This window comes from Dendronephthya gigantea, unplaced genomic scaffold (genome assembly GCF_004324835.1).
Source record: "Dendronephthya gigantea isolate DGI-Jeju-01 unplaced genomic scaffold, DenGig_1.0 000028F, whole genome shotgun sequence".
NCBI classification, from domain to species: Eukaryota; Metazoa; Cnidaria; class Anthozoa; order Malacalcyonacea; family Nephtheidae; genus Dendronephthya; species Dendronephthya gigantea.
In genome coordinates, this window is record NW_021163038.1 from 620,354 (window position 1) to 635,625 (window position 15,272).

At 40.8% G+C, this 15,272-nt stretch overlaps 1 protein-coding gene across 2 annotated transcripts; it reads right to left on the reverse strand.

Annotated features, from left to right (window-relative positions):
* Positions 1-40: 40 nt before the first annotated feature.
* Positions 41-15,228, reverse strand: LOC114523845. Of its 2 annotated transcripts, XM_028544885.1 has the most exons (15): positions 15,079-15,228; positions 14,323-14,451; positions 12,870-13,043; positions 11,762-12,598; positions 6,878-7,207; positions 5,969-6,436; positions 5,695-5,853; positions 5,358-5,534; positions 5,075-5,233; positions 4,784-4,942; positions 2,556-4,545; positions 2,307-2,365; positions 1,643-2,029; positions 806-1,542; positions 41-687 (listed from the first exon to the last, which is right to left on the reverse strand). In XM_028544885.1, exons 1-15 carry the CDS (start codon positions 15,179-15,181, stop codon positions 70-72), a joined length of 6,486 nt encoding a protein of 2,161 aa, XP_028400686.1. In that variant the 5' UTR covers positions 15,182-15,228; the 3' UTR covers positions 41-69. The 2 variants fall into 2 exon arrangements, with proteins under 2 accessions (XP_028400686.1, XP_028400687.1); XM_028544886.1 differs by lacking the exons at positions 14,323-14,451; positions 15,079-15,228 and adding an exon at positions 13,745-13,944.
* Positions 15,229-15,272: the final 44 nt, after the last annotated feature.

The window sequence follows — 15,272 nt, forward strand, 5'->3', positions numbered from 1 at the left end:
GAAAGCCTCAAGAGGAATGATCAAAACTGCATCAATTCATTCATACAGGTTTTTTCTACTTAAAGGATGTTATCGTATTCCTAAGTTTCGTCTATAGTCCCTATCATTCTCATCTGTGGCCCTGAAAACCATCAGATCACTGTCTCTTCCATTCGAAATATTGTTTTCATCAAATAAAACATTATTTTCCATCAAATTATCACCGTGAGAGAATCTTCTCTTCTTTGGATCGACGATAGAGTTCGTTGAATCTTGAGCATAATTCCTTTGATCTCCATCATCCTTTGCGGTCAGGATAACCGCGTTCTCAAGGTCAGCGTTTTGATGATCATTTTTCAAAACGTTTGCGATTTCCCCCGTGTGTGCTTGTTCATAATAATTACGTAATTTGTTAAAGAAATTGCTCAGTGTTCTCACGGGACTCTTTCCTTTCTTTGGATATTTGGGAGAAGTATGGGATCGTGCAACGACGTCCTCCTCTCGGTAACTGCTCGGTACTCGTTCGATTTCATCACCACCTGAATTATGTTGTCTGAAAGCGCCATGGGTGTTTTCACCAGGGATCATTTTGACCTGTGCCAAGTGGAATTTTTTTCCATACCGCAGAGGACGATACCTATGTCTGTCGTACTGATTATCGCCGTATTCGTTTACTCTACGGTGATGGGATTTTACTATCTGACGAACCTACAAAACGCGGATATTCCTGATGAAAACTTTGAATAAATACTGGGTCTTTACCCCAAAAAGGATCTCTAGGAAAAACAGCGTAGAACTGATAGAGCTAAAAAAAGAAAAGCCATACCTGCGCATTATCGATCCCTTTATGTTTGGGAGTTTGGAAGCCATCTTTAATATAATACTCATGAAGTCCGAGTTCCTTTATTTCGTTCAATAACGATGGCGAATACGATTCCTTGTATTCAGGCTCCCTGCCATGTCCATTATTCACCCCATCTATCCTTTCTTGCCCCGTAGGACTACTATAATCCTCGTCCTTCCACTGAGAACCAACGTCGCTCTCCTCAGGGGTATTTGTGGTGTACTCGGGTTTCGCGGTGGTTTTTTCCAGGTCGTCATTTTCCAGGTAATCATCCAGTTCACGCATTGTTTCGCGGTCATTTTCTTCCTCGTCGCTATTGGAATTTTCAGTTGCACCCCCCGGTTGATAGGTCGCCATGATATCACCCCCGTTTTCTTCTTGAAATATTGGCACAGTTGTGGGGATCGCTTTGGACTTTGGTGGGTATACCTGGTTATTATCCTCCATGGTTCCCTCAAAATCTTTCGCCTTGTACGGCTTAGCTTTCAAAACAAATATACCATTTGGCCTTTTGTTTATCCCTAAATGTCCAGTCTTATCCTGCCTTTCTTGCTTAGCAAATGCCCCATTTTCCACATGATTCACCCTCAGATTCTTACTTATCCACGTATCATGTCGACCTTGTTTCTGAGATGATAAATATGGTGTTTCAGTCGACCCTACGTGCCCAGGATTATCCTTGTTATATCCCAGATATCCTGCGGCGTTCTCTGCTACTCCTAACAATACGATAACGAGAATAAGTTGTGAACACATTTAACAAACAAAAACTGATGGCATCGATTTACTAGGAAAACAGTAAATTTTTAGCGGCATTACCGATTTTATGTTCTTGCTTGCGCTGTTTTTCTGGTGAAGTCGCCTTGTCTGACTGCTTTTCCTGTGAGGGTTTTGTGTTAAATAATGCATCCTTTAATATGCCATCAATTTTCAGTTTAGATATTTCTTTTTGAACAGCTTTCAAAATCAGTTTATTCATGAAGTTGTTTTGAGCTGCGCCGTCTGTAACTCGATTATCTGGTTTACTAGACAACGTATTGAATGGCTTATCTGGTTGGGCCGACGAAAGCTGTTGGGGAACGGCGTAGTCCGCAGGTTGATTTTGTGTTTTCTGTGGTAGCGTGCTGGATCCGTGGTTACCGTCAATAAGCTTGGTGGCGTAGGCCGAGTCTAAAATTTTATTCAATTCAGCATTTGATGGAATACCTGAAAATACCAGAGCAGAAATATGAGTCAAAGTTGGACGCGAAAAAAGTAGGATTTACGGTTAAGATGGATGGTTAAGTTTACTGGTGTATTCAAATATAAAGAAGAAATTTTCTGGACTTTCGCCGGAAGGATCCCTGTCAGTATTACAGGCAGTTGAAGAACGCTAAGTTGTCTTGGGATATACGAAGGAAATGTCAAGACAGCGACCTGTTTATATCATGAATGTAGTAATGCTTTAGGGAAAAACAATTAAAACCGAATTGATAAACATTACCTTCAGGATTCTCGTCTTGTTCTTTTGCCAATGCATTGCTGGCAACATCTTCATCGTAGCTAAAAAAGTAGAATCATAAAAGCTTCATCTTAATCTTTTTTAATCTACTTACAACATATAAGATTCCTTGCTCCAAACCTGAGCGCAAAACGAAAATCTACTTCAAATGATGCATGAAACAGGCAACTTAGGGTTACTGTATGTAAGTTACATAATTCCACTGCAATAAAAACGAGCTTGAAAACTTACGGTGATATCACAAGGTCAGGATCGCTTGAATGCAAAACAGGAATATGTTCGTCTTGTCTTCCAGGTTTGCTGGTGTGTAACAAAGTGTTGACCACTTTATGCCCCGGCGTGATACTACCACCATTAACTAACTTCACTTTCCCAGGTTTTTCGAGATGAGTACTAGAATGATAACCATCCGATTTACTGTGTTCAAACGTAGTTTTACCATTCGTAATTTTACCTGCCGCATCAAAAAGCACAGCGCCTCCGTGCAGCAATTCATTGTCAGCTAAATAGTTATCCCACAATGTGTCCAGAGATACGTCCTTTTCAGTTTTACTGTGCTTTTTATCGGACAAAATTTTGGAGAGATGTGAATTATCTTGAGTTGTTTCTTTAGTTCCCAATGGGGCGGCTTTGTTTAGCTTTTTAATGAATCGCATTTTGGCCGGGAGTAAGTTGTAGTGCAGTGTAGTGTTTTGCGAAGGATTGCTTTTAAATATTTTATGCTCAATGGCCGGGGGAGTTATCAAATGTTCAGGCTTTATTTTGGTATTGAGAGGATAGTTTTCGTTATTGTGATTGGGATTCGAGTTTTTGTAAATGTTGAAGCTGTTGTTGCTGTTCTTGTTAAGTTCGACACTTGGCAAGTCGTTATTATTGCTGTTTATATTATTGTTGTTGTTGTTCGTTGCTGCTGCTGCTGCTGGTGTTGTTGTCGTTGATTGGATGTGGTTATTAACGCTAACAATCGAAGGCAAAGTATCATTAGCTTGTTTAGGAACAACTGCATTGTTTTCGAAATTGTTGTCGTTCCCATGGACACTAATGTTGCTATTAACAGCAGCATCATTGTTGTTGTAACTGTTGTTGTTGTTATTGCTGTCGCTAGAATTGTTTGCAATAAGGCCAATGTTGTTGTTTACGTTGCTTACGTTGCTGAGATCATTGTTATTTCCACTATTGCGAGCGTAACTGTCAGTATTGTAATCAGTATTCACCATGTTGTCACTGGAAGCCTGATTTTTAGTGTTATATTCACTCGCAAGTCCAGTAGTCTCATTCGCAACAAGATCAGTTTTACCTTCAGGTCGAGCACCACCCGATGATCCAAGGGGCTTCGTGCCCGCGTCTTCCATCATCTTCTTTCTATACAACTCGTCCAATATGTATCGATCAACATCGGCCAATTGTCTCTCTTTTTTTCGTTGCGAAATTGTCTCCTTGTCTTTCTCTTCTGTTCCCAAACCAAGTTTCGAGTTTGAATCCGCTTCCATGGCAATATCTGGCGAGGTTTTGACTTCGAGCGGCTTCTCCCTCGTGTCCACAGAAACTTTATCCGTATATGTCACAGGTTGGTCCAAAACGTCAGTGTTTAACGACTCACTCTCCGTCGAAGGGCTATCGACGATTTCTGTGGTCTCGCTGTTGTTTTCGTGGACAGTTTTCAGTGTGAGTGTATTATCTGGTGTTGTTTCATCGCCTGAGCCCAGATTAAATGCCGCGATGTTGTTCTCTTTGTTGTGTTCGTGTTCGTTATCTGAACTATCGTTTCTCATCTCCTGCAAATTCTCCCCGGTGGATGTTGTATTCTCAGAATATAGCGTACCGTTCGGATCTAATCGACTTTGTAATACACTCTCTAAGAATTTTATATCCAGTGCATTTTCCTTTGCATGAAGTTCAGAAGAGGCGCTCAATTCACCAGGAAGTTCTTCCACAGAATTTGTTGAATTTCCGTAAGAAACTGAACTGTCATTCAACCGTCGAGCAAGAATGGTCTCAAGCTTTGTGATATCATCGAGTTTCTTCTTGGCTTCATCTATATTGCTTTCTATCGTTTTTTTCACGGAAGCCTCGTATCGATATTTCTGTGCTTTGTGAGGTTCATGGCGATGGTTGAGTTTCTGCAGCGGTGTGGTGTCTCTGGCTGAAGGATTTTCAGTACTCTGTGGAGCTGCTGATGGCGTTCCGGTTGAAAGAGACTCGGCTGCTTCCACTTCATCTTCTGTGTTGTAAAGAGAAAGTTGAAATGGATCAATTGAATCATGCGAAGACACTACAGTGAAACCAGGAGACATTGTTTCCTAGCCATGTTTCATGAAGGTAGACAAACCAGGAAACATTGTTTCCTAGCCATGTTTCATGAAGGTAGACAAACCAGGAAACTAGCCATGTTCCCTGAGGTTAGAGGAGAACAAACGAGGAACTATTATGTATGTTTGTGGATAGAGGTTATTCCTTACCTGTGCAACCAGATATTCTTTGTCCCGCTTTATTGATGAAGATGGGATTACAGCGATAATCTGTGATACATTTGGCCTCAGGATCCACAGTACACGTTGTGATTTTGCAAGGATTGAAACCACAGATCAAATCTGACGATATTCGTAGCACGTTTGAGCCTAGTGAGAAGTTTGTTTGAGATTTAAAACTACAAGACCTCTAGAAAAAGCAGTCTAGAACTGATAGAAGTATCCACTATCCAGCATAAATAAAGGACAGAACTGCATTGTAAATAAATCTAAAAGTTTCACCTCTGCACGTGACTCTCTTGCCCAGCCCGTTAACAAAGAACGGTCGACATTTTGTATCAACCAAGCATTTGACGCCATCCACATCACATTTTGCAAAAGAGCAGGGATTAAACGAGCATTTCTTTTGAGCAAGAGGTCGAAGAAACAACTGATTCGAATCTACGAGAATAAATGGAAGCGTTATTTGGAATAGCGTCAGAAAATATGCACTAAAAACGAGAAATATTACAGTTTGTTTAGTGCTACTACAAGTTCAGTCCGGATACCTCGTTTGATTACTGACCTCTGCAAGCTTTTAAAACGTGACCTTCATCGTTGAAGAAGTTTGGATTGCAATCAAAATCAGTCACACAAATGGCGCCTTTGTCTTCCAGGCATCCAACTCGTTGACACGGGTCAAAACCGCAAAGAACTTTAGGAGAATACGAGGCCAGATTTTTAACCGCCGTAACTTTGTCTTCTAAAATTAAACGAAGATATTGCATTAGGAAGGCACACGTAGCTTCCGGCCAGAATAAAGTTGAAACGGGAAAGAATTAAAGTAGTGTCTCTAGTCAAATTTTAAAAGATAACTAGACGAATTATAGCAGGGCTTTTTGATATATGATTGAACAAAATACCTGTGCAAGTTCCACACAAACGCATCTGAACGGGCAGTTTGAAGCATTCTCGACCGCCATAAGCTGGTTTTGGTCTTGTACAGCTGCGATGTCTTTCCATGATACCACATTTTCCAGAGCAGGTTGACCATTTAGACCAGTCAGACAGGCCACCATCAACTAAACAGGGAAAGGCTCTTAGTCATTTCTAAGATTCCTCAGCCAGTGAGGATCGACCTCACAAAACTTACCTAACAAAATTCTGAGCAATATAACCAGAGGTGTCTTCACTTACCTGGACATGGTGTAAGTGCACACTTCTTGGCCAAGATGGTTGGTCTCTGACAATGCCGTTTGATCTCGCCCGTGACAGCGTTTATACAATAACGTTTCCTAAAGGCGTATGCCCGCTGACCGCACGTTCGTGTGCACTCAGACCAGGCCCCCCATACAGTATAAAGGTAGCGTTTTTGACTGGCTGTTTGGACGCTAGCTCCGTTGCTCGTGTATTCTGAAGTTTCGTCGTAACCTTCAGGGCGATCATCGTCATCTTCCGTGGAACTTTCGTCGCTTTCCGCTAGCGCCTCGTCACCAGTCACTTGGTTTACATCCTCCTCGGTACCAATTCTGGGGCTATCCTTGTGTTTTCCAAATATTTCCTCGACATTTCCCTTGTCATTGTTTGTGTTGGTTCGTTGCTGGTGGTTGGTCTTCACTTGTTTTGTTTTTGCAAACTGCTTTGAAGTTTTTTGATGAGATTTTGCTAGAAGAGTACAAGTACGATTGTTACTGAACCTCTAGGAAGAACAGTTTAGAAGTGATAGAACTATCCAGTATAAATAAAGTTAGTTTAGTTTAGGTTTCCTCCTGTAGTAACACTGGATCAATAAGAGATGATCCTTACTGGACCTCTAGGAAGAACAGTTTAGAACTGATAGAACTATCCAGTATAAATAAAGTTAGTTTAGTTTTGGTTTCCTCCTGTGGTAACACTGGATCAATAAGAGATGATCCTTACTGGACCTTTAGAAAGAACAGTTGAACTGATAGAGCTATCCAGTATAAATGAAGTTAGTTTAGTTTAGGTTTCCTCCTGTAGTAACACTGGATCAATAAGAGATGATCCTTGCTGGAAAACTGAGTTTGGAACCTACAATAAATGAATTTAGGGTAAACAATCGAGTCTACTGAAATGTGTACATACAAGAACATGGGACAACAGGACATTTCTGATTTTGTCTTCTTGGCTCTGGGCATGCAACATCAAAATCCCTTGCTACCAGTCCCTCGCACTTTCTCTGTCGAGTTCTGAACGCGCCAACTCCACAGGTTCTGGAACATGGTCCCCATGCCTCCCACGACAGGATATCGTGCGCGGTTTCCGGTTTGTTAAACATCTCCTTGACCGCTGTCAGGAAGGACCGTAGCTTCTGTGATGGTTTAGAGGATCTTTGAGAAGTTGACTGCGTCGATATTTTACGATTGATATTCGCACGACGAACGTTCGTTGAAGGAAGGATTTGTGAGCTATTTCCTACAGAAAATATAAAAAAATATATTGGGAGACTAAATGACCTGAACCTCTAGGAAGAACAGTTTAGAACTGATAGACCTATCCAGTATAAATAAAGTTCAGTAGTTTAGTTTTAGTTTCCTCCTGTAGTAACACTTGTAATGTATATATATATATAGGCACGGACAGTAATAGCTAAATATAGACTTGATATTGATTAGGGGATTGATTGACATTAATTGAGGGAGATCTAGTTATGTAAAGGATATGGAAAGATACCTAGAAAAAGCGTAAGAAACAAGCAATATTACATTGGCGACGAAGACTAAAACAAGTGATTAAAACATATTATAATGGCGACATATCTCACGCCTATGCCACCGTTTGACCCTGATGCTGACGCGGGAGGAAATATAGCGGCTAAATGGCGTACTTGGTTGGCAGATTTCAAAACATTTCTAACGGCGAGCAACATTACAAACAAGACACGCCAACGAGCATTACTTTTATACCAAGCAGGACCGCGAGTACGGGAAATCTTTCGACACTTTCCAGACCCTGGTAACGACGACGACTTCGATAAAGCGACGGAACTTCTCACCGAATACTTCGAGCCTCAAAAAAATCGATTATACGAAGTCTACAAATTTCGACAAGCAAAACAGAGCGACACGGAAACGATAGATCAATACCACACGCGTCTACGAACACTGTCAAAAAACTGTGAGTTTTCAGATGTAAGTTCGAAATTATGGTACAAATTGTTATTGGAGGAAAGTCAAGTCGCGTGCGTAAACAAGCGTTGCGAGACCCCAAGTATGTTTTAAAAGATCTTTTGCTCGCAGCCAGGCGGGAAGAAATAAGCAAGACGCATGCAGCTGACATTGAAGGACATTTAGACAGCTGCAATATTCAAGCAGTTAAAACGCCAACCGCGAAAGAAACAAAACACAAGACATCCAATAAGACATGTTTTTACTGTGGTGGCAGCTACCCTCACACCAACAAACCGTGCCCTGCCAAAAACAAGACATGTGCCAATTGTGGTAAATTAAACCATTTTGCTAGCCAGTGCCGCAGTAGCAACACGAGAGAAAATAGACAAACTGGTAAACCACGCGAAGACCTACGACCAGTTAACACAGACCTCCAGGACAACACTAGCAGCGACAGTAGTGGTCCAGAATATTGTTACGCGGTCAACAACAAACAAAAACACCCGCAAGCGTCAATTGCTCTCAATGGACAAAGAGTAAAAATGACCATTGATACGGGGTCAAGCATAAATGTAATCGATAAACACACGTTCCAACAACTGCGAGATATCCGACTTCAGCCAACATCCGTGAAAGCATATCCCTTCAATTCCACAACACCTGTGAAGATGGAAGGAAAATTCCGCGTTTTAGCAGAGTCGAAACACAAATTCACGGTAGCTACCATATTTGTTACTTCTGACGACGGCGGTTGTTTACTTAGTTCTGAAACTGCACAAGAACTTGGACTCGTAAGTCTCCATTTAAATCAGATAAACAAGGAAACAGAACGTTCAAAAATCACACCAACAACGAGCGATAAAAACCTCGCACGCATCCTAGATAAACATGGCCCTGTGTTCTGTGGACTTGGGAAACTAAAGAACAAACAAATCGAATTAGTTATCGATGAAACCGTTTCACCAGTTGCACAACCGCAGCGCCGAGCACCGTTCCATTTACGCGGAAAAATTGAAGATGAAATACGCAGATTAGAACAGGATGACATCATTGAGAGAATACCCGAAGGAATTTCAACGGAGTGGGTTTCCCCAGTCGTCGTCGTCCCAAAGCGTGACGATAAGATTCGATTGTGCGTAGATATGCGAGTAGCAAATACAGCTATTCAGAGAACTAGACATCCCATACCCACTCTAGAAGCTGTCTCTATTGAGCTTAACGGAGCTCGGTTTTTCTCAAAACTTGACCTAACTCAAGCCTACCATCAACTGGAGCTGAACCCAGCATCTCGGGGAATAACAACTTTCTCCACTCATCTCGGTTTATATCGCTATAAAAGATTAAACTACGGCACAAATGCTGCAGCGGAACTCTTCCAACACACCCTACAGGAGACATTACAAGGAATTCAAGGAGCTAAAAACATCGCAGATGACATCATCGTGTTTGGAAATACTCGACAGGAACATGACCAAGCATTAGAAGAAGTACTTACACGTCTGCAAGAGAGTAACCTGACTCTCAATCTACAAAAGTGCAAATTCCTCAAAAAGAATCTTGAATTCTTTGGACTGGTATTCACAGAAAAAGGTGTTAGCCCAGACCCCAAGAAAGTGGACGCTTTCGCCAATACAAAACCACCAACAACAGTCGGTGAAGTGAGAAGTCTATTAGGAATGGCTAACTACAGCGCTAAGTTCATCAAAAACTACGCGACCATTACAGAGCCACTCAGAAAGTTGACCCAAAAAAACGCTCGTTTTACATGGACGACAATACACCAGAAAGCATATGAAGACATAAAGAGTGCTCTGACTAACAGTCCAGTTATGAGCCATTTCGATACATCCAAAGAAACCTCAGTCCTGGTGGATGCAAGTCCCGTTGGTTTATCTGCCATATTGACGCAAAAGGATCCAAAAACAAACGAAGACAACACTATCGCTTATGCCAGCCGAGCATTATCCCCAGTAGAACAACGGTACTCACAAACCGAGAGGGAAGCTCTCGCGATCGTGTGGGGCATTGAACATTTTCACCTTTACCTGTTCGGTGCACCTTTCAACCTAATTACTGATCACAAGCCATTACAGTTGATCTACAACAATCCTCGGTCCAAACCTCCAGCTAGAATAGAACGTTGGTTTCTAAGACTTCAGCAATACCATTTCAATGTTATCTACAAACCAGGCAGTGTTAACCCAGCAGATTTCCTGTCACGACATCCGCAATCGAAGATACCAAAACACAACTTGCTGAAGAATACATAAACTTCATCTCGACTAATGCCGCGCAAACCACAATTCCAATACAAGTTATCAAGGAACATACGGAAAAGGATCCCAGTCTCAATGCAGTAAGAGAAGCAGTTGAGTCTGGTAACTGGGGCAGCAGTCATGTAAAACCATTCATAAACGTCAAAGATGAAATAACAGTGGACCATACAAATGGTGTAATCCTCCGAGGAACACGTATTATAATACCATCAACTCTACAAGCGAAGATAGTAAAACTTGCCCACAGCGGTCATCAAGGACTTGTCAAAACAAAAGCCTTGTTACGTCAGTATGCCTGGTTCCCTAACATTGATAAAGCTGTAAAAGAAGAGATCGATACCTGCTTTCCGTGCCAAATTAATGGTCCAACCGATCCACCCCAGCCTTTACTAACTCCAGAAACGCCGGACGGTCCTTGGCAAACTGTACATGCAGATTTCTACGGCCCGCTTCCCACCGGACAGTATATCATAGTGTTAATTGATAAATACTCAAGATACCCGGAGGCTGAAATCATCACAAGTACATCTGCTAAAGCACTTATACCAAAAACCGATGCTATCTTCGCGCGGCATGGAATTCCACTGAAAATAAAGACGGATAACGGTCCTCCTTTCAATAGTAAAGAATTCAAAGATTATTTAACAAAGATTGGCGTAGAACATGAGACATCAACACCTGAATGGCCACAAGGTAACTCAGAAGCAGAAGCTTTTATGAAACCTTTAGCAAAAGCAATCAAGACCGCTCGTTCAGAACATCGTAACTGGGTCCAAGAACTTTCGAGGTTCCTGTTAAGCTATCGCACCACACCCCATTGTTCTACCAACATACCGCCCGCTCAGCTTCTCTTTAATCGGCCTGTCAGAGGAGTCTTACCCATGTTGAACCCAAAAGCTAAAGTACTAAACAGACATAAAGAAGCCAAATCGAATGACTCCAATGCCAAAGACAAAGGGAGAGAATACGCAAACAAACGAAGGAGAGTGGCGCCGTCAGAGATACAAGTGGGAGACACAGTCATTCTTAGACAGAAAAAGAAAAACAAATTTACAACCAAGTTCGAACCAACTCCTTACACGGTGCTTGAACGTAAAGGAGTGACAATAGTAGCTGAAAACCAAAGACATAAGGTGACAAGAAATGTATCGTTCTTTAAGAAGATACCAGACGCCGCAAAGGAATCCGAAGATGAAGATGATTGGAACGCACCGACAGGAAATGCACTCATCGAACGAGCAGCGGATGAACCAACGCCAGAACCAGTGGTGAGAAGGTCAACAAGGCAGCGTAGACAGAGAGAACTTTTTGGAAATGCAATAAACCCAAACTTGATAATTCATTAAACAAAGGGAGAGATGTAATGTATATATATATATAGGCACGGACAGTAATAGCTAAATATAGACTTGATATTGATTAGGGGATTGATTGACATTAATTGAGGGAGATCTAGTTATGTAAAGGATATGGAAAGATACCTAGAAAAAGCGTAAGAAACAAGCAATATTACAACACTGGATCAATAAGAGATGATCTTTACTGCACCTCTAGGAAGAACAATAAAGCAAGCTAATTCTTACTGTTATTCAGGCTGGTATTTTGCATCGCATTTTGTCTTGACACGATGATAGCATTTGGTTTTTTATCCAGTCCTACAGTTGCATTTGGCTTCGTCTCAGAAGCTGTACCATCCAAAACCGGCAACGAATTATTCATCACCGAAGTGTTATTATTCGAAGAACGTAAGCCATTGGTTGCATTTGCGTAGAATAGACCACCATCCTTGCCTGCATCAGAGGTCTTCGTGCCTGCCATTTGACCAGCAATGTTGTTTTTGCGACCTTGCTCTGTTTTAATTTGTGCAATACTTGACGTATATATAGCGTCCGCATTGTTGGCGCTTTTGTTTTCAGGATTCTTCATTTCGGAAATATTTTGAGCTACTGCATTTCTACCAACTGAAAATTGAGTAATATTATTGCTAACTTTGACGACCATTGTTGAATAGTTCGCCGTAATTACATTGTTGACCGTGCCATTTAAATTTATTTGTTCTTTTTTACCATGTTTTCGTTTTTTTAACTTTGAACATATTTTCTTTTTGTTTGAGTCTTGGACTGTTTTATTTTCACGAGTGCTGTGATTTTTGTTAACCAAAGGGTTGTTACTTAGTGTGGAATTCACGTTTGAATTGTCTTGATTCAACGAGTTCTTGTTGTTGTCATATCTCGTCCCATTTGTATCGCCAAAATGACTCGGCATTAAAGAAGTCCTGTTTCCCGTTGGCAAACTCTGCGTTATCTGCGATGAAGTATTCTTGGAACTTTCAAGTTGGCTGGAATTTCTACCAGACTTTGTATTGTCTACGGGAGGAACCGTTACTGTCACGAAAGGGATTGTGTCGGGAACTTTATCATCTAAAAACGATCAAATGGTTAACGTCAGTTGTTTTGGTCGACTGAATGGTGCTTTGCTGTCCAGTATACTTTAAGTTATTTAACAACGTGTCACTTGGCTGCACACAGAGTGCCTTCATTCAACGCACGAACCGACAGGACAAGAATTGTTTCTGTTTCGCATTGAGTAAAGATCTTATAAGCTTTAAATATGACTCAAATAGTTGCCAGATGAAATGAATGACAATTAAGTCTATAGGGGAAAAAAGTGCCATATTTCGTCCGCACTAACCCTGGATTACTTCAGTAAGTGTCTCGTCATCTTTATCCACAATAAACTGCTCATGTCCCCTCTCTAACGCATCTTCATCCACTTCATCCAACTCGCTTTGGTCCGGAATAACGGATCGAGCGTTGGTTGATATTGGTGAAAGCTTTCGTCCATCGTTACCCGGTTTTGTGAGCTCTATAGCACAAAAATACGCTTGGTTTTTAGCTAAGAATGTCAACCACTATTTTGTAACTATAAATACGGCGATTTTTGAAGTTGGGCCAAAATATTTTGTGATAAAACGAAAGATAATATATAGCTGGTAAAATTGTATCGAGGATTGAATTTAACTTCAAAACTATTTTGAATGTTTGAGTTATCGCGTTTCCCAACTACATTCCTTTTGAAGTTTTGGAAATCGATTTGAATCCTGCAGCATTTAGTTCCTCAATATCATTTACGTCCGTCTTAATCCACGCAAAAAATTATTAGCTAATCAAGGCTTGCTTGGTTTTACATTTAGGCAAGTAGCAGAGTCGGTTTGGCAAAAAATATGGAAGAAAACACCAATAATATCAATTCTCCTTTCAAATGAAGTTTAAGAACAATGTCAGCCGGCGTCAAACGACTAAAGTGCGCATTTAATGCTTGGAAAGATAAGCAGTGATTTACATGATACTGTTCATTGAGCGTGTAGCTTTTCACAATAACATTAACTGACAAAAGTATAGTTTGTTCATCGAAATAAACCAGAGAGTATATTTATGGCAAATGAGCATTCAAATTGACAAAACAGCGCAACCAAGTCCCATAAAATGTTCCCAACAATTTAGCAAAAATCTATGTTCATGATAAAGTTGTTGAAAATATAAAATTGAAAATATCAAACGCCAAACCTGCTTTGACTGCCCATGCAAGACAAACAATTATCACAAGATATCTCAAACACGAAGTGACGGCTGGCTGAAATATCATCTCAAAATATTCCTCTTGTTAACGAAAAACATCGTTTGTGGCAAATATATACGCCGAGGTCAAGGAATCGTGCGGCATCGATCTTAAATTTATCAATAGATCATCATTAACTTTCGTTCAAAAATCGCTTACACTTTCACACGCATGACTGACTCGACAAAACTCGAGAATCGATGACCTGTCGAAAACGTGAATGGCCCGCTCTAAAAAGCGTGTTTCAGAAATGTGGTGGCCGAACGACTATTGGATCTCGTATTGAATAGCATAGGGGCATAGCAGAAGACCTGTTCAGTTACTTAAATAAAGTAAATCCTATCTCGTAGTAAAAAGGGGCGAAGCTGTATCAAGCGTCTATTATGAAACTGTGTAAAGTTGAACGAAAATGCAAGAAGCTGTGGGATGACTTTATCTATATGCAAGCCAACTGACATATATCGTTTTATTCTCAAGGTCTATACTGTCCTTCGATTGAGACAAACTATTTAAGACAGATGATCACCTTGTGGTTGTGACTGGTGTATAACGAGATCTTCCTCTCTCCACGTTTGGAGTTTTTCATCGACGGTGTCATATTCTGTTACTTCATGATCATATCTTGGGGTGTTCGCATCTTGGTAACTCACTGGGGCTGAGAAATAACAATGCAAGCATTAAGCATTGACCGAAGAGTTAGTGAAGCATATTCCTTCCCGAACCTCTAGGGAAGAACAGTTTAGAACTGATAGAACTATCCAGTATAAATAAAGTTAGTTTAGTTTAGGTTTCCTCCTGTAGTAACACTGGATCAATAAGAGATGATCCTTACTGGACCTCTAGGAAGAACAGTTTAGAACTGATAGAGCTATCCAGTACAAATAAATTTAGTTTAGTTTAGGTTTCCTTCTGTAGTAACACTGGATCAATAAGAGATGATCCTTACTGGACCTCTAGGAACAACAGTTTAGAACTAATAGAGCTATATATGCAGTATAAATAAAGTAAGTTTAGTTTAGGTTTCCTCCTGTAGTAACACTGGATCAATAAGAGGTGATCCTTACTGGACCTCTAGGAAGAACAGTTTAGAACTGATAAAGCTATCCAGTAAAAATAAAGTTAGTTTAGTTTAGGTTTCCTCCTGTAGTAACACCGGATCAATAAGAGATGATCCTTACTGGACCTGTAGGAACTAGGAAGAGTAGTTTAGAACTGGCATTTCGCAACACATACAGATGTGATAAACGACAATTAACATGTACACGACGGACATCTTTCATACCTGCAAGATAATTCATCTCGTAATATTGCGAGCTCACACTGACAGGACATTGGATCAAACCAATGATGGGCAAAAGTCTTAACCACAGTTGCGTGGAAAACATGACACTATGTCAGGGGTCCATCGGGTCGTCTCACAGCAGGAAGAATATTCACGTACATACCGTAAACATTTCAAAGCTACAAGAAAATAGA